The 25468-nt window shown below is 43.5% G+C and overlaps 1 protein-coding gene across 1 annotated transcript in view; it reads left to right on the top strand.

The window, feature by feature from the left end:
* Window positions 1-15340, top strand: part of LOC126993918 (omega-amidase NIT2-like) — a 29644-nt gene extending 14304 nt beyond the window's left edge. Inside the window, exons 3-6 of the mRNA XM_050853083.1 lie at window positions 4773-4941; window positions 6081-6175; window positions 8724-8862; window positions 14081-15340. Coding sequence (XP_050709040.1) covers window positions 4773-4941; window positions 6081-6175; window positions 8724-8862; window positions 14081-14166 — 489 coding nt within the window. The 3' untranslated portion in view covers window positions 14167-15340. The remainder of the gene's footprint in view (window positions 1-4772; window positions 4942-6080; window positions 6176-8723; window positions 8863-14080) is intronic.
* The last annotated feature ends 10128 nt before the right edge of the window (window positions 15341-25468 follow it).

Below are 25468 nucleotides of genomic sequence, written 5' to 3' on the forward strand. Positions count from 1 at the left end.
TTAGTCTGTTGATCAACAGTAAATGTTCCACATCGGTGCAACTTGAAAGTAGTCGTCTGTCGCTATGTAGTACAAGGTCCAACTAGACAACAATTCAAGGACTATAGAGGCCCTGGCAGGAATTACCCTCAGTAGGGAAACCGTTGTATAAATGCGTCTATCTGACCGACCTGTTTGCGGGAGGTCAGAAAACCCGATATGTGTTCACCATCATCAGTCATCGTAGTCGATTCGTAAAATTCCACCCACTTAAGTCTAAGCACACACAACAAGTGGTGGAGGCTCTTGGACAGTATGTGACTGACTACGGGACGCCCGAGAAGGTATCGACCTGGACAACGGGGGCGAGTTCATATCGAACGCCTTCCCAGATTTCTGCCAGCAACACCTCAAAACACTATATTCCCCTACCACCTACCGCCCCGTTGGAAACGTCGTCATGGAGAGGATGCTTCGCACACTCAAGTCTCTCCTGGCTGTGCTGTGCCAGGGTCGTCTTTTACGGTGGCCATGACTTCCCCAGACGAGTTAGAAGTGACGATCCAGTGAGACATGGAAAGTTTATAATGTTTGTAAGGCTACTGGTAACCCTGTGGTGCACTAACACACCTGGCGGAGACGCGAGTAGTAGTTGGAAGGTTTTTGTGATATGGAAGCCACTTTATTTCGCAGAAATTGGCTGCAACTAACAGTCAACACGGGTCGCGCCGGGGTGGGACGACTTCAGGACGTGACAAGCTCGTATCCCCACCTTAGGAGACCTGACGAAATGAAAGGTTAGAATGAATGAGGGAGTGATAGTAGACTAGAATGAAAGGAATGGGTGACTGAGGTGACGAATCTTGCCATCGAGAGTACCAAGGGACTTAAGGTTAAGTCCCCACACTGCCGGCGAATCAAGAGGTCCGCTGGGGTGGAAATGCCTATCACTAATCTTGGTGTTATATCTCAAATGGACATTGTGGAGTAGTGACCGGATTGTGATCACTGTTTGGGGATAATGAGCTCCGTCCAGAGTAATGTTAAGTGCAAGGGGTTACTACAGTCAGGGAAGAGAGATAACTCCCCTACAGGGGAAAGGCAGAGTGGACCTTGGATTGTGAAGAAAGAATTTGAGGGGTGAAAAATTCTTCATGGGGGGAAAATGTCGTGTAATGCGGGGAAAATTGAGAAATCGATAACTTATAATAACTGATGTGTTGCTTGTGAATCAGGTGGTTACGAACCGCTAGACAGACAGACGAACCAGATGTGGAGCTGGTGGCGTGACTACGCCCCAGCCGAAGGTGCCGAATGATCATTAGTTGAGTTTTATTCACGGAGGAGGGACTAGTAGAATTTTTCACCTGTATTAAGTGAGAGAGAACCAGTTGCTTCGGAACTCCTTCTGAACTGGTGGAACAGGCCAATTGTATGTTAACTAAACCACCGATAAATGCGTTCACTAGCCTCTGGCTAGCCCGCGGGCAGTGGGGGGAGGTGAGAAGCCGACGGTGTGAGCGAGTCTCCCTCACACACCGCCTCAACCTCACTCCATAGCTACGTTGAACACAGCTCCTAGGGACCAAGCTTGTTAGTGTGTTATCTTGATACAATGTTAATGTTACTGATACGAGTTGAATTGACACACACCGCCTCAACCTCACCCCACAGGTTCCCTAGCATACTGACTGAGCTGGCACCTCACTTGTGTGTCATTACATAGAGTACGTATGTGAACATCCCCTTTTGTGTGGGCTTATGATCACCCCCTTGGTATCTTAACCTCACACGAATACCTTGCCCCATGATCATCTTTGTGAACAGTGGCTAAGCAGTTGACAGTTACATAGATGGGCACACCATGAATAAGAACAGTTTTTGGAGACTCCATCAAAGGCACCATGACCTTCACCTGAAAGCCCTGCGTTACAAGCTGATCGTACACCGGCCCATTATCCACCGTGATGTCGGGAACGTTTCGACCTTCCTTAAACAGCGGGTTGGCCTCTGGGTGCTGTTTGAGGAGACCCATGAACCACAAGTGCTTGGCAGCCGTCGTGTCCTGACCTGTGTTGAGAGGCCACAGCAAACTCCGTCGCTTCCTGTCCACCTTTCCCTGGTTAACAGGAACGTCTGCAGTCTCTGAGGTGTCCATACCGTGGGCCTTACTCTCTCGCGGGGGAGAAGGAACGAGGGCCTCTCCTTCTGGGGCGGGGGGATTCAGGGAATCAGCAGCAGGGGGCGGGGAAACCGCGTCCGTACGGGATTTTTTCTTATCTCGGCCCATGGCGGTGGCGGCCGCGGGAGGCAAGGAGGCTGAAGTGGCGGCGCTGTCGGAACTGGTGCTGGTCGTGCTGGTGGCAGGGCTTCGAGAGCGATCTCTGGGTCCCTTCCCAGAGAGGGAGTAAGCATGCTCCTGGGATACAAGGCGCCGAGAACGAGCAATGCGACGTTTGCGAGCTTTGGGCCTCATGTGAAAAGGCAGAGCGGAGAGCGGCACGAAAACACAGCCGACCCGCCAACGGGGTGCAAGCAAACTGTCCATTATATGAGTAAATTATTTTCAGAGATGATCTTCTTTTGACCTGTAACGGCTTCTCAACACTTCTATACTTCACAACATGCACTTAGTTACTTCACAGTGCACACTTATACACTTCACCCTGAACCTAAGTGTTTTTTCTGTTATTTTCTTCCCCTGACTTTGCTTTTCTATGCCCTTTTGTTAGTTTCCACTATTACACTTTTTTTTTTCACTTCCCGATTACGGTATCTCCTGTGCCAGGTAGGTATGCTGTCTTCTTCTTTTGACCTGTAACGCTTTGTATCGCTTCTTAGGTCCTCCTTCTCCACACTTCTATACTTCACACTGTAGTGCAGCGACTTGCCTGATGGGCGAACCTCCCATAACTCACTCTGCGAGTGGGGGTACCTCTTTGGCTGACTGGTTATGGAGTGGCTCTTCCGTCTCTCTGGTCGTTGGTTCAATCCCCTGCGCCGGCAAAACCTTACCTTGTCTGGATTAATTTATCGTGCCTTTCGTTACATGCAAGAGGTCGTGTTGGAGTATCGAAAAAATAAAATTCTGGCATTTCTCTGGTGGTAAGGCGGTGGCATCCTCTCTTGTGATTCTGTTGTGTCACCCCGAGTGGGTATATAACAGGTAGGGTGATGGCCAATGATCTCCGAAGACCTCATAGAAACTGAGAAATTTCAAACATAGAAACTAATCTAGATAGGGAAGGGGAGCCGTGTAGTCCAGTTGACTTGCCCGGTGGGCGAGCCTCCCATAACTCTGCGAGTGGGATACCTCTTTTGGCCGACTGATTAAGGAGTGGCTCTCTCATCTCGCTGGTCGCGGGTTCGATCCCCGGCGCCGGCAAACCTTTCATTGTCTGGATTAATTTATCGTTTGTCTCGTTACACGCGATGGTCGTGTTGGAGTATAGAAAAGAGAAAATTCTGGCATTTCAACACAATGCACTTATTTACTCCACAGTGCACACTTATACACTTCACCCTGAACCTAGGTGCTTTTATGTTCTTTTCCTCTGACTTTGATTCTTTATGCCCTTTTGAGAGGGCTGTTGCAGCCCCCTCACTCGTAGTTGCCAGATGGCAGGTGACAGAGTTGCCTAGTATCGGGATGGAGGATCGCCTTGTTGAATATAATAACTGTAACGACAGCGTTATGAATGTCAAAAAGTGATATTTAGGAACGGTAAAAAAAATCAAACTAATAGGAGTACCCAGTTACGACTGTCAATGTATTTCTATATTTTTGTGGGTGAATATTTCTCCCTCTCCTTATATCTTATTTATGTCCTCTTTTTTATGTCTAATTTGATAATGTTTATTAGATATTAATGTTGGAAAACCTTTATTTATCAGAGAAAAAATATTTTTTCACAAAGATATGCATTAAAACAAACAAACATTTTTTTTTTTATTGGAGAGCGCGGGACACTCGGCTTTACTTGGATGACTCATAATTTGAGCTGTCAGGCCTTCTCTACAATCGAGACGGCAATGAGCTGGTATTATTTTGCGACAAAGATGAAATCGAAGGAAAAAACGTGAGTGCTGGGTCAGTAAATATCTTGCACGTATGTGTGAGTGTAGAAGAAGAGGGAGTACGACCGAAGGCTTTTAATTTTGTTTAGGACTGCCTATAACGTCCCTTTTCATATATATTTTTGAGGAACTGTAGAGCATCCTTCCGTTTCACCCTGTCTTTATAGTCTGCGGAGCTATCCATCCAGACAAGTAGATGAACGATAATCCTCAATAAAGATTATATTTTTTTCATTGGACCAATCCGCCATACTGACAATATAAAGGAGGACCTGAAAATTAGAAAACACAAGGTATATTAAATCGTGGCTGACTGGCGACTGTTGCACGAGTCTCCCCGTCATGGATGGGGAAAAAATTGCGCTCCATTCGTCTGCGCACGTTGGCCTGTGCGCACAGACTTGAAGCATGCCTTACCTTGCTCCGATTCATGCCTCTGCTTGCCTCTTCATGCAATAGGCGCATGCCTCCTGTGCGCACGAAAGGTTGCACTGGTCTGAACGCGCTTTTACACTGACCTGCCACACTCACTCCTCTGCCTCACACCTTGATCATATGTTTTGGCTGTTTACCTAGATCCAATTCTCACTGTTCCTACGATCCATTTTGGAAACTTATTTTACAGTAGTAGCAGCTCGAGGGCAAAAAAAGACCAAAACAAAAGCAAATTGAATTGACCAAACTGAACAAATTACGAATTGATGTTTTGTCTCCAGATGCACCTTTTTGACGTCAATATGCCTGGTGAAATAGTCTTGCAAGAGTCCAGCGTGTTCACTCCTGGCAACACCTTGACCACCTTTGAGCTCCCTCACTGTAAGATTGGTCTCGGCATCTGTTACGACATGAGGTTTCCAGAAATCGCCCGACTTTATGCAAAGTTAGGTGAGTGCTTACATTGTGCTGCATTTGCCAACTCTTTTGCATACTACTTGTTATGTTTGTCATTGCCTACTGCGTATTTGTTATGTTTGTCACTCTTTCTCTCCTACATGTTATGTGCTGAAGTTTACAAATCACATGTTCGTCTTCTGTGCTTGTTCCCATTACACAATCCCGTGACGTCAGCAAGGTTAGCAAGGAGACGTAACATCCCAATTCCTCTTGTACAAAGCATTGGTCTCAGTCTAGTACTGATATTCCGTGCATAACATACTCACACTTAGCGTTCTGGGATACAGTTTGTCACTTTGCAGATTGTACCGTGTATTATTTCACACTTTTCAAAGCAGCGAAAATATATATTATGAGATGGTTTGGACTTGTAATGAGAATGAAGGAGAGTGATTTTGTAAAATAGTTTGTGAGCGCAGGATTAAGGTGGAGGGTCAACATGAACTAATTTCTTGGTTTGATTGGTGGATGTTTGGCTTGGAGGCTTTATTTTTTTTTTTTTCATTATTCAATATTTTGGTATCCATATTTTAGTGCACGTGGCAAGGGCTTTGGTAGAATTTGTCCAGCAGTTCCTTGGTATGACTGATGGGTGGGTGACAGCCAGGCATGCAGTAGTTTTAATCTGTAATTCTTATCATTTCATGCTCTGTAAAGTTTGTACATTCGTTATTTGGGGGGCTAGTTTCCTGCCTAAAAATATCTGAACAGGTTTTTTAAATCATAGCTCCGTGCCTTCAGGAATCCAGACTATTGATGTTCTGACCAGTGGCATTTGTGGGAACTGACTTATGCTTTGTTTCAAGGAATCGATACATTTACTTGTGCTAATAGGTATAGTCAGCATACACTAGAGTGACCCAGAAGCCCTGCCCCCCCCCCCCTCTTTCATAGCTATGGGAGATGACTGGTTGGGTGAAAAAGAGTTTAGGTCACAATGGAGCAAGGGTGAGGGAGGAGGCAGGGCTGCTGGACAAATTTAATGTATAATGACTGCATGTAATGACTGATTCATTCATGTGATATCCCCCAACCCCTGCATATAGAAAATGGACTGTGAGCTTTCTATTTTATTTCTTAATGCAAAAATTGTGTATCATACAAGTAAGGCTTAATATGGAATTTTTTAGGGTGCAAAGTGGTGATCTACCCCGGAGCCTCCTGCAATGTAACCGCCCCGGACCACTGGCAGCTGCTGCAACGAACCCGTGCCATTGACAACCAGGCGAGTGACGCTCCTTTTGGTGTTTAAAAGAGACGTCTTGTACACGGCTGTGCTCTGGTGGCAACTGCACGAGCACCGCTGTGTTGCTGATGATTGCTGGAGGCGTTGCCTGTCCCATGCCACAAGGCTGTTAGTGCTGCACTGAATTCAGGGGGAAAGTAATTTTTACGGTCGTGTTCGGACATTTTGATCTCCTGCGGGCGTAATTTTTCGTCTAGACCAATGCTTTTTTTTATAGTTTAAACACTAGACTGTGAGGTACCCGATATAATTTTCATAAAAATTGATGGAGTATTTTTTTAAAGTTTTACATATGCTTAAAAAATTCTTATTCACGGAAAACTATTCAAAGTAAAGAAATATACTTTATATGAGATTTGAAAGACACCCAACGGGACACTACTGCATATCATCATTTGTATATCGCTAATAATAAGTGCACAAAACAAAATCAATTCAAACGGTAATTTTTTTCTGTAAAAACTACCGAAAAAAAAATTCACAGATCCTACAAACTTCGACATTAACGAATCTCAATATGCAGTTTTGTAGATCATTCTTCTGAGTATTATGGTGCAAAAAAATCAAATTCGTCCCAATACAAATCGAGATATATATTTCTTTACATTAAAATTTTCATTTTGAGAAAAACGCACTTTTATGTTGAGGTGACAATGTACGGTACAGAGATGTTTTCTGGCACAACACAACTATGTCTCGTTCCTTATCTAACCCCTCTGATAATGTTCAAGAGGTCAGCTTTCCAAGGAAGCTCTTTCAGGTCATCTCAGGTCACTGCTACGGGGAGGGTGTGCTCACAATTGATTTTCCTCGATGTAGATTTAGGCACCTGGTCCCCTTTTGTCTCTTATAATACATGTAGGAATGCACAATGTATTCTAAAATACAATATATTACTCCCTCAGAGGGGAGGGTATCATTGGGCGCCACCCAACTCATTGTCGCCAGGTTTATGCATCAAAGCCACCTGGCTGATAATCTGCAGACTCGCGGCTTTTTGTTTCATTTCTCTTCTTTTTTAGTTGGTGTGGAGAAATCCTGGCTTTATCCATTTGTTTTCTTGTTATTGTTGCCTCAGGAGTTGAAGGGAAGCCTATATAGGCAATGTAGCTATTTGCCTCATTTCCCAAGTTGTGCTCAAGTATTGTGAGCTGAGACATAAATCTTACCCTTTTTAGGCCAGCAAACTTTGCTTTATTTTGATGTAGCCACAGCTTACTATGCTCACTATGACACATCAATAACTCACAATTGTTGCATCTCACTTGTACTACACAGTCGAAGTACTTCTTTGTGATTCTCGTCTGTGCCTGCTCACCACATACTTCACACGTTTTTCCACTGACAAGTTCTTTCAGTCTCCCAACGGAAATAAGCACAAGGGCATTATCATAATTTATATCTCCCCCATCACTCAGTTTTCCTGCTAAAAGTTTATCTCTGTATGCTGCGGCGGTCAGCTGTTCCTTCTCCGCGTCACCTACACTAGGCTGTGGTATTGCCGCATCTTCACTTTTTTCCCCTTTCACTTTCTCCCAGTACACCTTCATACGTTTCTTTCCAGCCTCACTCCACTTCACTGCCTTTGCTTTCCGCTTCCCCACAGTGTCTGAAAATCCACTGGAAGACGGTATAAGCAGGCTAAAGCGAAATGCAGTGTGAATGCAGAGCGTGTGTACCCTCCCGCTCCACAAAATCAATACTCTGCCTCCCCGCTACTCACTCACTCTCTTCCCGCGTGGAGATGTGGAGAGACTATCATACAGTACCATAATTACATATAATCACAAAAAAAATCGGAAAAAGAGGATGCAAATAGAAGATACACAAAGAGAAGTGACAGTATAAATGTTTAAATCCCCCGTGCGTAGGGTAGTAGGTATTTAATTACAGGCCACCATGACGCTCTAACGCTTGGCAGTGCGGCGGAAGTTCATACCAAGATTTTCAAAAAATCGATTTTTTCAACCGTAAAAATGACTTTCCACCTTCAGCTGTGTGGCTCCAGCCCATGACATGCATTTACTTGCCTTCTACTGTTGGGAAGTGGATCTTACACCATCACCATATCAGCAATATTGGACAAATAACAAATATCAAAAGTGTGAAGTGATGATGGGGTCTGGCTTGTTTTGCTGTATGTGAATCATATAAGTGTTTGAATGTCAGTCCACAAAACTAGAGCATTTTAGGAAATCCAGCATCCTATAACCAGCAAAAAATGGCTACTATTTTGTGTCCACTCAACCAAAATCCCCAGACTTGCACAGAGAAAATTCAAACTGAAATCCTGAGACCTCCATACCTGCTGTGTACATCCTCGACTTTTAAACAGTTTTTGAATGGTTATGGTTAAGGTATGGTTAGTTTGTTTCTGCTGAACCTAATTCCCAAAAGACTTTTGCCAAGAAAAACTCGCATCAAAACCCTGGGACCTGCTGTGTACATCCTTGACTTCTGAACAGCTGTTTGAATACCGGCTGTCAACTTTCGCCATCAGTCTCAATCTTTAATCCTCTACCGCCAGGTGTACGTGGCGAACGTTTCTCCCGCTCGCAACACAAACCATTTTTTCGTCACCTGGGGCCACTCCACGATTGTCAACCCCTGGGGGGAGGTCATCGCCACTTGTGAGGAAAAGGAGACCATCATCTATGGTGACCTGGGTGAGTGTGACCTTTTTGATGAAAAAATATTTGCATTTCAAGACTGTTCCTGATAGTCATTTCCACACACAAAAAATATAACCTTACCATCACATACTACAGTGCCTTTTCGCCATATCTCATACCCTCCATATGGACTATATATACATACGGTCCCAAACAACTGCTCTCTTGACTGACTCTTGGTCATCCTCTCTTAGCCGTTTCGATGAAACTTTCTCTGTTGCGCTAGACATATCGAAAGCCTTCGATAGAGTCTGGCACCAGTCTTTGCTTTCTAAACTGCCCTCTTTCGGATTCTATCCCTCTCTCTGTTCCTTTATTTCCAGTTTCCTTTCTGGCCGTTCTATCTCTGCGTTGGTAGACGGTCACTGCTCTTCCCCTAAACCTATCAACAGTGGCGTTCCACAGGGCTCTGTCCTATCACCCACTCTCTTCCTGTTATTCATCAATGATCTTCTTTCCATAACAAACTGTCCTGTCCACTCATACGCCGACGACTCCACTTTGCATTATTCAACTTCTTTCAATAGAAGACCCTCTCAACAGGAAGTACGCGACTCCAGACTGGAGGCTGCAGAACGCTTAACCTCAGACCTTGCTATCATTTCCGATTGGGGCAGAAGGAACCTTGTGTCCTTCAATGCCTCAAAAACTCAATTTCTCCACCTATCAACTCGACACAATCTTCCAAACACCTATCCCCTATTCTTCGACAACACTCAGCTGTCACCGTCTTCAACACCAAACAACCTCGGTCTATCCTTAACTCAAAATCTCAACTGGAAACTTCATATCTCCTCTCTCGCTAAATCAGCTTCCTCGAGGTTAGGCGTTCTGTATCGTCTCCGCCAGTTCTTCTCCCCCGCGCAGTTGCTATCCATATACAGGGGCCTTGTCCGCCCTCGTATGGAGTATGCATCTCACGTGTGGGGAGGCTCCACTCACACAGCTCTTCTGGACAGAATGGAGTCTAAGGCTCTTCGTCTCATCAGCTCTCGTCCTTCTACTGATAGTCTTCTACCTCTTAGATTCCGCCGCGATGTTGCCTCTCTTTCTATCTTCTATCGATATTTCCACGCTGACTGCTCTTCTGAACTTGCTAACTCCTTTGCTGTGAAAAAAAAAAACATATTGAAGTTGTAGGTAAAAACAGCGTGCAGGATGAATTTTTAAATGTAGCAGAATTTGTATTTCTGGGACAACTCCCTCCCCAACCCTGCAGCAAGAGACACATGCATTGTGGCAGTGGCTTCTTGAAGCAAATAAAAAAAAATCTTCGCGGGATGGAAGACGTGTTTCAGAAAGTCGTTCCATCGAATCCACATAGTCATAACAAAAAAAACTGCTTTCCCTTGATCAATAATGGCAACGCAGGTGTTGGCACATCTTTCAACATCTGTTGTGTGCATATGGGTTCGTTCCCATTACTGATGAATTGGTTCGCTAAAGCCGCGAGTGAACCAGACATAAAGACATACGAGTCAATAAATCTCAAGTCATTTATGATGACTTCATGGTATTTGTGAACTGAACGTTTTGGTCTTAGTTTGATTTTCAAGTCAGGTAGCGTTAATTCACGCAGGATTAACGACATAGTCGTAATCCGCATTATGTGCAATGAGAGTGACCTTCAATTTGTGATTTTTCATTTGAAGGTTGCATCCATCACAATAAACTCCAATGTAATTGTTTCCTGATTTTTCATGGTCATGATGTTTTACTCCTTTATCTTTTAAAAACCCTGTTTGCAGAGAAGACAGTAAGTTTGCTCATTGTGACGTGTCGTATCTTCATCGGTCAAATTGATTTTATTGTAGCCTTTAGAAAATTTTAACTTCTTCCAGGAACGCTGCATTGTATGAATAAAATGGTTTACATCATTACTTCCACAATAGGATCCGCTTTTTACTGTTTCTCCGTTTCTATTCACTATAATGTAAGCATACGCTATGGCAAAGTGATGTCTCTTTACACATCCAGACACATTCGGAGAAGGCTCTACGAGAATACTCTCAAAGTCATAGAATGCTAAATAAGATGGCTCATATGCTTTAGCATGATTAATAAATTTCACAGTATATCCCGCGGGTGGGAATCTTAGTCTTGTGATCATCATTGGGTGCTCAGCAAGCGTTGTCGTGTTCTCACAGGCACACAAATTTCCATGCAGTTTTTCCATGCTGCATGGTTCTTTTTAATTTCCTGCCAGCTTTGGCTGGAGGAGCCTTCGCCTTTGCTGTCCTTCATCTTCCACCTTTGATTAGATAGTTAGTGTAGCTTGTCACAAACAGCCTCGTAAGGGCCAGCAGGTCTGCTGTTGTTTGTTCTTTCTTTGTGTTCTTTTGGATTCCTCCTCCTCCTCCTCCTCCTCCTCCTCCTCTCCCGGAGACCAAAATTCACGGGATTTGTTAGATGTGAGGCACGGGATTTGTTGGATGTGAGGCACAGGATTTGTTAGATGTGAGGCACAGGATTTGTTAAATGTGATGCAGGATAGTTTCCTTAAGCAGTTAATTAGAACACCAACGAGCGAAGAAAATATTTTGGATTTGTTGTTAACTAATAGAGAAGACATAATAAGCAATATTGAGGTTGGGGATTCATTAAGTACCAGTGACCATAAGGAAATTAGATTTAATATTAAATGGGAGGATAGAGTCAGCAGAAACAATACTTAATTAATTAATACCTGACTTCAGGAAGGCGGACTTCGAGGGGTTAAGAAAGCAGCTGCAAAGGCTTAGGCGAGTAAGACCAGAAGTAGCTGAGAGCTTAAACCATAGGGTTCGTTATGTTGGGAGTATAGAACGTGTAAGAATTCCTTCTTCCTGGAGTTCACCATTGGAATACGCGTTCACCCGGGGGTTTTCCAACAATGTTTGAGCGAAACTGTAGGGATTCAGGAGTATTTATACCCAAATCAACAAGAAGATATCCATAAGGACGTGAATATACAGCATATTTATATATATCTACAAACTAGATTGCCTTCTCTTTTCCGAATATTTGTCTGCCCAGACAGTGAATTTGAGATAAATCTGACTTATTTAATAACACGAGGGAAGGAAAGGGAAGGGGAGGGAGGGATGGATGGGGAGGAGAGAGAAGAGGAAGGGAGAAAGGTATGATGGAAGGGAGAGAAGAGGAGGAAGAGGAGGAGGAGGGAGGAATGAAAGGTAGAGGGAAAGGAGGGAAAAAGAAGATATGGAGGGAGAGAGAGAAGGGAGGGAGGAAAAGGGGAATATAAAGGGAAAGGTAAGGGGTGAAGGAGAGGGAAAGGGAAGGGGTGAAGGGAGGGATGGAAAGGGAAGGGGTGAAGGGAGGGATGGAAAGGGAAGGGGAGGGAAGGGAAGAGAAAGGGGTGAAGGGGATGGAAAGGAAAGGGAGGGAGACGGGAAGGGTATTGAAGAGAAGGAAAGAATGGAGAGGGAACAAGGGAAAGGGAGGATAGGAAAGGGAAGAGGAGAAGAAATAAGAGAAGGGTAAGGGAAGAGGAAAAGAAGGAAAGAAAAGAAAAAGGAAGGAGTCGAGGGAAAAATAAGAGAAATGTAAGGTAGGGAAAGTGAAGAAAGGTCACGGTAGGGAAAGGTCACGGTAGGTAAAGTGAAGAAAAGTCAAGGAAAGCAAAGGGGAGGGGGAAGTAAAGAGAAGAGGGAAAGAAGAGAAGGAAAGGGAAGGGATGGGAAGGGAAGGGAAGGAGGGACGAGGTAACAGAGGAGAGCAGAAAGTTAAAAGAATCCAAGCAAAACAACACATAAAAACAATTGATAAAAAAAATGATCACGTACAAAATAAGAAACAAATGAAGGCAAAATCAGAAAGAAAGGAAAAGGAAGAAGAAATATAACACCAAAGAGAGGAATGCATAAGAGAGAGGTAAGGAAGAACAGGAGGAGGAGGAGGAGGAGGAGGAGGAGGAGGAGGAAGAGGAGAAGAGGAGGAGGGAACGTGAATTATCTATCCTGCGAGAGAGAGAGAGAGAGAGAGAGAGAGAGAGAGAGAGAGAGAGAGAGAGAGAGAGAGAGAGAGAGAGAGAGAGAGAGAGGAAACGATAAAAGGGAAGGAAGAAGCACATGTCGTTTCGAAGATGTCAATCAGCATATATCTAAACCCATTAATATTGACCGCGCTGTGTGTGTGTGTGTGTGTGTGTGTGTGTGTGTGAGGTAACGCCTTTACCCTTTTCCGTGATTATAATCTTGCGGTCATTCGAGTCCTTTTTTCCGCGATCTTATCTTAACCCTTCAACTACCCCTTTTTCCCTCACCCCCCCGCTGGGCACCCCCACTCCCGTCACCCTCCCGCTGGGCACCCCCACTCCCGTCACCCTCCCGCTGGGCACCCCCACTCCCGTCACCCTCCCGCTGGGCACCCCCACTCCCGTCACCCTCCCGCTGGGCACCCCCACTCCCGTCACCCTCCCGCTGGGCACCCCCACGCCCGTCACCCGCCCGCTGGGCACCCCCACTCCCGTCACCCTCCCGCTGGGCACCCCACTCCTGTCACCTCCCGCTGGGCACCCCCACTCCCGTCACCCTCCCGCTGGGCACCCCCACTCCCGTCACCCTCTCGCTGGTCCAGTACCCCAACTTCCGTACGCTAGCTCGAGAGGGGTGGGTGGGTAGGGTATGCGAAAAAAGTGAAAGACTTGGGGGGTAGGGGGGGTAGATGTAGGGGGATAGGGATAGGGAGGGGGGGGTCCAGCTACCCCCGATTCCGTCACCCCCCCCCGCTAACCCCCCCGCCTCCCACTTCCGGGCCCCCCCCCCCACTTCCAATTACCCCCACTTCCGTACATTTGTTACTACTGATCTCCGTATGGGATCTATGAAATCTAATTTATATTACTAACAGGTTAACAATAATTAACATTTTGTATTAGCCTGGTTGGGGCTATTCTTAAAAAAAAAAAGAGAGAGATCCAGGGCTATCCATAAAACATTCGGGACTATAGCCCCGAAAGCCCAGGCCTAACTATGCCACTGCTGATACTCAAAACACAGTCTTGAGATAGCGTTGAAGTATTAGAATTATGCCATAAATTTACATGTCCTATGATACCTCCTCTTGCTGCTAGACCATCTCGGGTTGGATATTTGGTACATTGCCGTACTGGGAATCACACTGATTTTGCCCTATTCCAGACCTTACGGCATTGTGTAGTAAGGATCGAGACATTTCCACAACAGCACTAACAAGCCCTAATCCCTTTCAGACATGGACTACGTGGATAAGGTGCGACAAAGGATTCCTATCCTCAAGCATATACGGGACGACGTCTACGAGGTGACGGCCAAGTAAAAACAAGAGGCCATAAAGTGTGTGTGTGTGTGTGTGTGTGTGTGTGTGTGCATGGTGATGATCAACATTTGTCGCTATACTTATTGTTTTTATGTGTCAAAGGTGACCCTGAGGCTGGGATGGGCCTCAGGGATGGAGAAATTTAACCCACTAGAAAAATAGTAATATTATTATTATTATTATTATTATTATTATTATTATTATTAGTAGTAGTAGTAGTAGTAGTAGTAGTAGTAGTAGTAGTAGTAGTAACCCCTTTAAAATTAGTATTCCTGTCAGGGTTGCCGGTTTAAACCAAATGGTTTAAACCATGGTTTAAACAGTGGTTTAAACCAACTAATATTTTTTTTTTTAATTCTTTCCTTTAGTGTGTATCTTTGTTAGTTTCTTCATAAGTATTGTGGTTTTAACTATATGAAAGATTTTAATTATGTACAGCAGGGTTGGCGGTTTAAACCAGGGGTGTCAGGGCCAATTCATACTCTGAAGCGCCGTCATGAGGGCCAAGATTGAAGTTACCGTGATACCGCGGGCCATTTATGACTATCCCGCGGGCCATGAGTTTGACAGCCCTGGTTTAAACCAAAAACCCATCAATAAAACCAGTGTTTTTTATGTACCTTTGTTAGTTTCATCAGGTATTGTGGTTTTAATTATATAGGGTTATGAATTTTTTTTATTATGCACAGTCATTTTACTAATACCAGGATGAAAACATCAGTTGGTAAACTCAAATCTCTATTCATTTCACACACCCACACCCACACACATACACACGCACACACACACACACAGAGAGAGAGAGAGAGAGAGAGAGAGAGAGAGAGAGAGAGAGAGAGAGAGAGAGAGAGAATTTACCGGAGCGAGCGGAAGAGAGGGACTAGTGGAGTTCATTCATTCATTCCGGTGGAGAGATCGAAGGAGGGGTGAAAAAATGCAAAGGGGGAGGGGAAACTAGTATAAATCAAAAGGATAGAAATATAGTACGAGAGAAGAGTGGTGGGCTTAACCACCTTGCTCTGGAACTTTTTATTTCATATATCCATGCCCTGCACCTTGTCTCCATGAATCTTTAAGTATTTACGGCAAGCTATTCATTTATTAAGTTGGTAATAATAAAATTTAATGCAAAATTTGTTTGTTAATTCTCCCGAGACCTAATACAATATAAACACCCTTTTTTTCTCCCTTACACATTGAACAAACCGCTCTGGTGGAACCAAAACTAACCTAACACAGAATAGCTAAATAATCCTACTAAAACCCTCTGCGATCTGAGACCAACTTAACCCAACCGACAATACAATCGACAACGTGTGGAACGACTTCAAAGATAAGCTTTTGGGAGTAGAAAAGCCTACAGTGCCTACGAAACACAGGCGAGTAAATGGTGCCGTAGATCCACCGTGGATGACCAGAGAAATAAAAAGGGCGGTTAACTTAAAAAAACGAATTATAACCTAATGAAAGAGAATGACACGGCCGAAGCTCGTACACAGTACCACAACAGCCTCAGAGCTTGTTGCACCCTTATTCTGAGTAGTAAACGAAACTACGAAAAACAAATAGCGCGACATCAAGACAAACTTTTAAAAAATCTTCATATACATCAGATCGAAAAAGAAAGTGAAATCCAATATTGGTCCCCTGACAGACGAAACTGGATCTGTAACTCAGGAAAGTAAACAGATGGCCAGAATCCTCAACAGTAACATCGCATCCGTATTCACAATCGAGGACATCGAAACCATGCCCGAGAGCCCCTGGAAATTGTCTCAATATGCGACCAAGAAGTGAAAAAGTATCTGGCCAAACTCGACACGAGCAAGTCAACAGGACCTGACGGTTTGTCCCCGCGGTTATTAAAAGAGCTTAAACAACAAATACTTCAGCCACTCACTAATATATTCAACCAGTCTGTTCATTTGAACAAGGTCCCGGAGGAGTGGAAGATGGCGAACGTAACACCGATTTTCAAAAAAGGAGACAAAAGCGTTGCATTACACAACAGGCCCATAAGTTTGACATCAGTGGCAGGAAAAATATTATTAAAAAGATTATTAGAGACAAACTTGTTAAATTTCTAGAAGACAATAATATAATCTCCGACACCCAGCATGGCTTCAGAAACAAGCACTCCTGCCTAACGAATTTATTAGACTTCTTCCAAGGTATATATAAGAACTGGGATGCCCACATCCCCAGTGATGTTATATACCTGGACTTTCAGAAAGCCTTCGACAAGGTACCGCACGAGCGACTCCTTAAGAAACTGCACTCGGCGGGCATTGGAGCCAATCTAATCGCGTGGATAAGAGATTGGCTTACCGACAGAAAACAACGAGTACTACTCAACGGACAGCCTTCCGATTGGCTTCCAAACACTAGTGAGTGCCTCAAGGGTCAGTGCTGGGGCCCATCCTCTTTATCATATATATCAATGACCTAGAATCAGGACTGAAATCCACAATATCCAAATTTGCTGATGACACCAAAGTGGGTGGAAAGGCCCTCACAAAGACCGACTGAGAAATCATACAGAAAGACCTCAATCACATCATTGAATGGTCGAAAAAATGGCAAATGTCTTTTAATGTTGACAAATGCAAAGTCATGCACATTGGGTCCAAAAGTAGCAACCACACATACATCATGAATGGAAAACCTCTGCAGGCGATGCAGGAGGAAAAGGATCTTGGACTCACTATCAGCAGTGACCTGAAACACGCGAATCACTGTAAAAAAGCATATAACAAAGCCAACACTATGCTCTGGTTCATGGCGAGGAACTTCGAGTGTAAACCACCAGACGTGATACTATCCTTGTATAATTCCATGGTAAGACCGCACCTCGAGTATGCAGTACAGTTCTGGTCTCCTAATTACAGAAAGGACATTGTTTTACTGGAAAGGATTCAACGACGCGCCACAAAGATGTTTCCAACCTTAAGGGCTCAACCGTACGAGGAACGACTCAAGCGACTCATTCTCTTTACATTGGAGAAAAGGCGCCTACGAAGGGATATGATTCAAGTCCTCAAGTATCTGAAAAGTTCAATAACGTCGATTACTCCAAATTCTTTGAACTGCAAACCAACTCAGGATCTAGAAATAACGGTTGACCCATTCAGTCGAGTCGATGTAACACAGACACTGGAAGAAGTTTCTTCAAATATAGAATCGACCGTCATTTCGCTGCATCGGGAGTAAACTGAATAACGATCTGCTCCTCAATATCGAGGTGCTTTCATATGCTCCTCAAGCCCCAAGTGGCGGTCGAGCAGATTAAATCACCCAAGCGGGCGACCTCGTAATGAGCTAATAGGCTTTATGTTGCCTGCATTTCCATGTTTCCATGTTGCGTCGACTTAACGAAACTTTCCAACTTTTTTCACGTCGTCTGCGTATTGAACGTTTATGCAGGTTGAGGGAGCTCTGAGGTGTACATTATGTATAGCATTGGCGAGATGGCTGACTGAACCTTGGGGTACACCGGCTGTCAGAGTGAACTCTTGTCCTGTATAGTTGCCTACTTTTATTTTTTGCCTTTTGTCCTGTGATGTAGTTATTTAGGTATTTGGTGATGGTGAGAGGTAAGTTAAGGTGTGCAATCTTGTATTGTAGACCTGCATGCCACACTTTATCAAAGGCTTTTGCAACATCTCGTAGGACTAGGTAAACCTGATCTCTCCGTGGTATATGGTCCGCTATTGTTTCGTGTATGACCGTGAGAGCCGTGCCCGTGCCTCTGCTTGCTCGAAAGCCGTGCTGTGTGTAGGGGAGCTTGTTGTTGTTCTCGAGATAGTTCCTCAACCTTCTGTTTACTATCTTTTCTAGTAGTTTTCCGGTTACTTCAGGTAAGGATATTGGTCTGTAGTTTGCCGGGTTTGTTGAGTTGGTATTAGCCTTTGGGATTAGTTTTATGATGGCAGTTTTGAATTTATTGGGGTGGTAACACATGGATAGGTGTGATTGAATATGTCTTTGAGTATCTCTAATGCATTTTCTGGTAGATGTTGTAGTATTATTTTATTGATTGGTGAATGACCTGCTGTATTGTTTTTAAAGGCTTTTATTGCGTTTTTTATCTCTCTCGTTGTTATTAGTCTATCCATGTCTTCCATTCCTTCTAGTCTTGTTATGTCTGAGGTTTCATAAGTTGTACGTTTTCTTCGTTTTCTACCCAATACTGGTCTACTTCTGCTTCTGTTTGTCTGTCATAAGTTGCATTTTCTTCAGCTGTAATAGTGAACAGTTTACTCCATGTCTCTCTAAATACTGCCTCCTGATCCTTATCATGGGTTATTTTTTCGTTGTTTTTCTTAAGGTGTTGGTTTGTTGGTTGGTTGTTTCCTTTTAGCTTCTTAATTTCCATCCAAAATCTCTGAGGGTCTTCTGAGTAATATCTGGCTGTATTTATTATTTTATCTTCCCAGTTTTTATTATAAATCCTTTCGCTTTCTTCTTTTAGTAGGGTTCTTAATCTTTGGTATCTATAGAAGTCTTGTCGACTCCATCCGTGTCTTGATCCTTCTCGTTTCAATTCTTCATAAAAGTGTTGAATTCTTCTTAGTAGAGCGCTTGCTATTGTTATTTTTAATTATCTGTCTTATGGGTATGTAGTTGTTGGTTGCTTGTTCGAGGGTGTCATACCACTGATTGATTTTTTGATCTATTTGTTCTTTGGTCATCTGTTATGGTAAAATTATTGTCGAGATATTCGTGTTGTAACCCGTAATCCGGGTCACACAGGGGAGACGACACACTGTTAGTACTAGTGACACTTGACTTAAAATTCTGGTACTTTAGGAGTATTTAAAGGAGTTCGTAAATGGGGTGATGAAACGGTGTCGCCTTTCTTATATGTATTTTATTCTACCTTAATACTACTTAATATTACAGAGGGTAAAAATATTGTTTAAACCAGCGACTGGCTTACTAGACTCAATGAGTCTTCAGGTTTTCTTTCACTATTGGTTACTGACGTTAACACTGGTATAATATTGAGTAAAAACTCACACAATAAAGTATCATAGAAATATAATCCTAAGTAAAACTAAGATAATAGAACACAATAGATATGTTAGATACGCTTTCCTCTATGGTACCACATTACTCCATACTCACAGTAGCAAAGGTGAATGTTCTACCCATGTTGTCTAGGGAAGGACAACTGAGTGTACAGCAACGAACAGAGTGCTGGTTGATCTGATCTCTTGGCTGCATAAATGCTTCTTATATAGGCATGACATATATACAGACATCACGAGGGTAATACGTCAGGCGTGTGAGTCATACATCAAACTCACACCGATCTCATACAATAATCTACCTAACCGACATGTGTAATAAGGTCGATTTTAATCCTAGTGTAGCTGTCACGCGGTGACGCAGCTTTGTTTTCATAACATTTTGTTCCGCGGTTGATCGTGTTTTGGCCGCGGTTGATTGTGTTTTGGCCGCGGTTGATTGTGTTTTGGCTTAGAGAGATAAGCGGGTGCGTTAATGGGCAATTGCAATTGTGTATAGGTTGGTAAATGAACAGTGCATTTGGGGACAATCATGTGTTGGAGTCCGTGTTGTGTTTTAGCGGTCGATACCGCTGTTGTCATCGGAAAATATTGCCGGTGAAGATGATGACACTGGAGCGAGTGGTGTCGCAGCCCTCGGGGCACCACATTCGTTTGTATTTCTTATTGAACTGGGTCCAATTTGCTTTCTGTGTGTTGAGGCTAATTGGTAGGCTATATCTTTCGTTATTGCTTTTGCTGTTATTGTCATGATGATAGGGATATGGTACGATGCAGTTAAAGGGCCTGGTGTTATTGACATGTTGTGCATAATCTTGTTGTTAGCGAGGACTAGATCTGGCGTTGTACTACTTTTTACACTGTGGTAGGTTGGGAAATCGGGGCCTAGATGTAGCAGTTTCCCGTGTCTGAGAAATCGCTCTATGCCTTTTTCGATAGGGTTGTTCCGATTGTCATTTAAGAGTCTGTTCTGTGCGTTCATGTCTGCTAAAATATATGTTGGGTGATTGTTGTGTGCCAGTCTGTGAACATCTGGGAATGGTAGAAAGTGTCTTCTTGGGGGCAGGTAGGTGGTTGCAATTGCTGTAAGTTGTGCTTTCCTGGCCCTCTTTTCTTTTAAAATGTATTATGTCTCTTCTTTGTTGGCATTTCATAGCCAGTGTTTTATGGTCACCCTTACAGTTTATGCATTTTTTGTAACCATTGGAGCAGTCTTTCCAGGTGTGTCCTTCCTCAGAGCATTCCGAACATATTTTATAGTCGTTTGGTTTGGGACATTCAGATGAATTATGATCCTCTAATTGGTAGTACCTCGTGCATGATTTTATTTCTATAAATGTGTCTTGTTGGATTTGATGAGATGAAATGTTCATAGAGGACATTCTCACCCCAATCTCAGTCGCCTTCTTTGCGACGTTGGTCTCGGTGAATGTTATTTTAATGTTCTTTGCTCTAGGGAACTTCATCAGGTCTGTTACTTGATTGTTGGTGTAGGCGCTTTTTTTCCAATATTTCGTTGATCATATCATCCACATCGTTGTTATAAATATGAGCATCTACGTTGAAGACTATAATAGATCTTGGTTTTAATTCTGGTGGAATGACTGGAGTAAATTCGTTATTTTCTAGGTATTTGTCGGTTATGCCGTTAAACAGTCTGTCTAGGTCAGTTTCGTCATTGGTATAAATGGTAAAGGCATCTGTGGCAACAAAGATTCGATTAACATATATCTCATTTTCCGAGAGCAGTTGTAGGAGTCTTAGTTTCCTGTTCGGGTCCTTTGAATTGTTAGATCTTATCCATACTCTTGTCATCTTGCATGTCTTTGGTCACTGTCCGCGCCTGTGTCCAGTCCGTGACTCAGTTGTCCCGTCAGTTCGTCCGTTGTTATCCTTTCCCCTCAGAAGGTTGGGGCCGCTTTATGAAGAGCGACCCACTTTCCTTCCGAGGCGGTAGCAGAACGATCAGCGCGACTTCTGGAAAAGTCCCGGCCCCGCTTGGCCTGCACAATCCCTAGCCTAAGGGGTGCAGGTTGCCCGGGGGGACTCGGAGCGAATACGAGACCGAAGTCTCGTCGGCTCTCTGCCCAGGGCGAAAAGTGAAGGAAAGTAGAAGAAACCAAAACTGCAAACACAGTACAGCCGCGCCTCCTACCGGGCCCCCGCAGCTTGTGGGACTGAACCCACAAACGCCGTGAGGGGGGCTGCGTGTAGTGCCGCGGACAATCCTGCTAGCAGGATGTCATTCTCTTATGCGTCAACAGTGTTGGCAAGGCAAAAATCCGGACAAGGGCAAACTCCTCTACTTTAGGAGGAAGAGTTTCGATACACGAGCCCGGAGGGACCACAAGGGGTAGTTGCAGGCAGCAGAGCGTGACCACTGACCACTCGACCACTGACACCTGACCAGTGATCAGCGTCGAGTGAGGACTCCGCCGGCTGTAGCGCAGAGAAGAACATAAGAACGTAAGGAGTCTGCAAGAGGCCGGTTGGCCTATACAAGGCAGCTCCTGTACACTCAACCCCACCTCACCTCACCATCCATGGCTTTATCTAACCTCTTCTTGAATGTATCTATGGTATTGGCACCCACAACATGGCTCCCAAGCCTGTTCCATTCGTCCACCACTCTATTGGTGAACCAATTCTTGCCTATGTCTTTGTTGAATCTGAATTTGTCTAACTTAAAACCATTGCCATTGACATTCCCTTACTTAAATCCCTTCATCCATTTATAAACTTAGATTAAGTCTCCTCGCAACCTTCGCCTTTCTAGAGAGTGTAGATTTAACTGCTTCAGCCTGTCTTCATAAGGCAAGTTTCTTACCCCCTGAATCATCTTTGTCATCCTCCTCTGTACAGATTCTAACATCTTGATATCCATTCTATAATAGGGGGACCAGAACTGAACTGCATAATCGAGATGAGGTCGAACTAGTGCTAAGTAAAGTTTGAGGATGACTTCAGCGCTCCTATTGCTCACGCTCCTTGAGATGAAACCTAGTACTCTGTTTGCCCGATTTTTATCCTGAAGAGGCGGGGAGAACCTGCTGCTGTGAGAACCTGCTGCCTGCTGAGAACCTGCTGCATACCTGGTTGCCAGCTAGCTCATCTTCTTTTATACCCATGGAGGGAGAGAAAGAGAAAGCGAGAGGAGGCTCCTCCCACAGACCGACTGACGTCACCTAAGTTGTGCGTGGGTTGACCTCCCTTTCTTTAGATCGTGGGTAGGCTATGTACGCTTGACGGGATAGCGGGTGGCGGAGAGCGCTGCAGACGACGCACCACCCAAAGTCTATATATACCAAGTCAAAACTGCGACCAGCACGCGCAGGGGTTGGTTTGGGGCGGAGCAGCGGGATGACGTCACTTGAAGCCAGTTCACGGGTGACTAAATTTGCGTCCGTGTGTGCACTTTGGATGTGCATTCTCGCCTTCTTTCACCGCCCATTCAGGCAAGCCACTGACGAAAAAATATGCCTTTTTTATTGTGCTATGCATGACTGTAATTCCAATGCCTACAGACGGCGGTGCAGGGTGTGAGAGGGGTCATGTTGAAGTGATTGATTTAAATTAGTCCGCCTTTCTTCGTTTTCTTTAAATCCCTGTTTCTATATTCTACAGGTTTGCCTCCAAGCAACGTCACGTATAAGCCACGCCTCTGCCGTGTCTCCTCCCACAAAGCTGCGCATGACTTGACTTGGTGTATATAGATTTTGGCACCACCCGTCTCTCCAAGCCACAAATACAAAACTTACTCCTTAATACAATGATTCCTACCTGTATGAAGTTACTGTAGAAGATACTTTTTTATGTGATTATATTTAGTATGCCTATGTGAATGAGCTATGTAGCATATAATGACGGAAAGTGTGCATTACTTTATAGATAGCCTACTATCGCCTTCAATGCTGATGCTGTATTGTTTTGAAGGCCCGTTCTCTCTTGAAAACTGGTAGTATTATTAATGTAATTTGTTTCTTATGTGATGTCATTCAATTAAATTACTAATATTGTTTTATCATGAAACTAGCTAGAGTAACTGGATCATATATATTTGGTACGTGTCTCTGAAACAATACATGACGTCATGAACATCCAATCGGGTGAAAGGGGGCGAAGCTTAGCCAGTATGGGGCAGGGGCTTCTCGGTGCAAATTGGCCTAGTTAATTTGGACAGACAGACAGACAGGGAGGCGGTGGCCTAGTGGATAAGGTGGTGAGCTTGGGATCGGACTGATGTCGACGCATGGGTTCGAATCCCCACCAGTGCTACCTTGAAACTTTGTGTCATTTGCCGAGTGGCTTAAAATCACCTACATGTCACCCTGACACCCGAGTTCTAGTTGCATAGCAATAAAGATGAGCTTTGGGGGGGTAACATGGGCCTTTCAGGTGCCACTATAAAACCCGCGCCCGCACCACTAACGGGCCTGCCTCTGAGCAACACCGAAGAGGCAGAATATGCCTACGGTGCATATGGGCTAACACGTAAAAAAAAAAAAAAAAAAAAAAAAGCAGCTCCACTAAGCAACCTACAAATCTCCTCTATTGCATTGTCATCAATCTTTCCTTTTAATACACGCCACCATGAGCAGGAAGTAAGATGAGAAATGACTGAGGAGTCAAACAAGTAGGCTTTGTTAAAAGGATATGTTTTAGCTTTCATTTTAAGTATAATGGGCAGTAAACCTGGATATTCTTCTTCTGCTAGAGACATTGCCCTACTCTCTTCCTCTTCTGTGATCCTTTCCAAGTCATTTTGAAAACGGGGATCCATCAAATATGCAAGAAGATGATAACCAGGCATTGCTTGACCATATCTTTTCTTTGTGTTCTCCAGTTTCTTTTCAGGAAGTATTTATTCAAGATCAAAATTATATTAGTTGTTTCCAAATCTTCACGGCATCACTTATTTTGCACTTATCACTTTGTAAACTTGAAAGGGCAATAGATATAGGTTTCAGCCTGTTGGCTAAATCTTTTGAGTTGTTTTTGATGTTTTTAATAAATATATTGCTAAATCCATCTCTAAATATATATAATTCCTTTTCAAATATATATATATATATATATATATATATATATATATATATATATATATATATATATATATATATATATATATATATATATATATATATATATATATATATATATGGATAGAATTACTGCAATAAAAATACTGGAAAGCAAAAACAAAACAAAACTGTGGTTTAAACAAAAAATATGGTTTAAACAAAAAAAAAAACATGTTTTTTTAAACCATGTTTTTTGCTAAATCTGATTCCTGTGATGAATTTTCTTTGGAAGTAGTTAATACAGTGTCATTGAAGGAGAGATTTTTATAAGAAGGCATAAAAATATGACGGTGCAATTGTCTTTAAAATTGTGGCATCACTTTGGGGATCCAAAGACTGAATGAATACTACAAATAAGTGGTTACTTTGCACAGCCATGTGAATGAAAGCTGCTGAGAGCATATCAAGTTTACAAAGCCCTTGTTTAAATTTTCAGATTAGGGATGATGTGAGCAGAGGAGGAAACACAGCCCTCAGACCCCATCCTAGAGACCTGGCGTTAATGTCAAGGATAGTAATTATGTACAAAAACTTAAAGGAGCAGTATCCTGCACGTACTGCTGTAAAAGTCAGTCTTGTAAAAATTCTCCCCGACACTGTTCTTGAATTGCATTACTTGCTTGACCTTACACTGTTTGGGGCCTTACTGTACTGGTGATTTATTTCCCAACCTGGGATTGGGAAGAATGCTGTCCCTCGGATCTTTCCAACACTTTAAAATTATCATCTGGCATTTGTACAAATGGTCAGTCTACAATTATCATATTATGGTTTATAAATTAGGGTAAAGTGGGGTAAGATGCCCCCCTGAGATGAAAGGCCCCCCCTTGGTTTTGTCTTTCTTTCTTTCTTTTCTCAAGCAGTCACATGATCAAGTAGGCAACGCCAACTCTCTGTGCTCACGGGAACTACTGGAGTAAACAATGAACAGTTGCTGTGGCCGCAAGGGGACATTTCTTCTTTTTGACTAATTTCTTGTAAGTTTTAAGTGATTTTAATGATACCTAAATAACGACAAAGAACTGTAGAGTTAGCCTGATGGCTATGGCTAATTGCTTTAAGATGTCTAGACCATATTGCATGTTTTTATACTCTGCCTACTTGTAGGAAAGATGGTGACATTGTGTATATATGAGTTGTCAGGGTAGGAGGCCACCTGTGCCTTTGGGGTAAGTTGCCTACAGGGAGGCC

The sequence above is a fragment of the Eriocheir sinensis genome, unplaced genomic scaffold (genome assembly GCF_024679095.1).
Source record: "Eriocheir sinensis breed Jianghai 21 unplaced genomic scaffold, ASM2467909v1 Scaffold7, whole genome shotgun sequence".
Lineage (NCBI taxonomy): Eukaryota > Metazoa > Arthropoda > Malacostraca > Decapoda > Varunidae > Eriocheir > Eriocheir sinensis.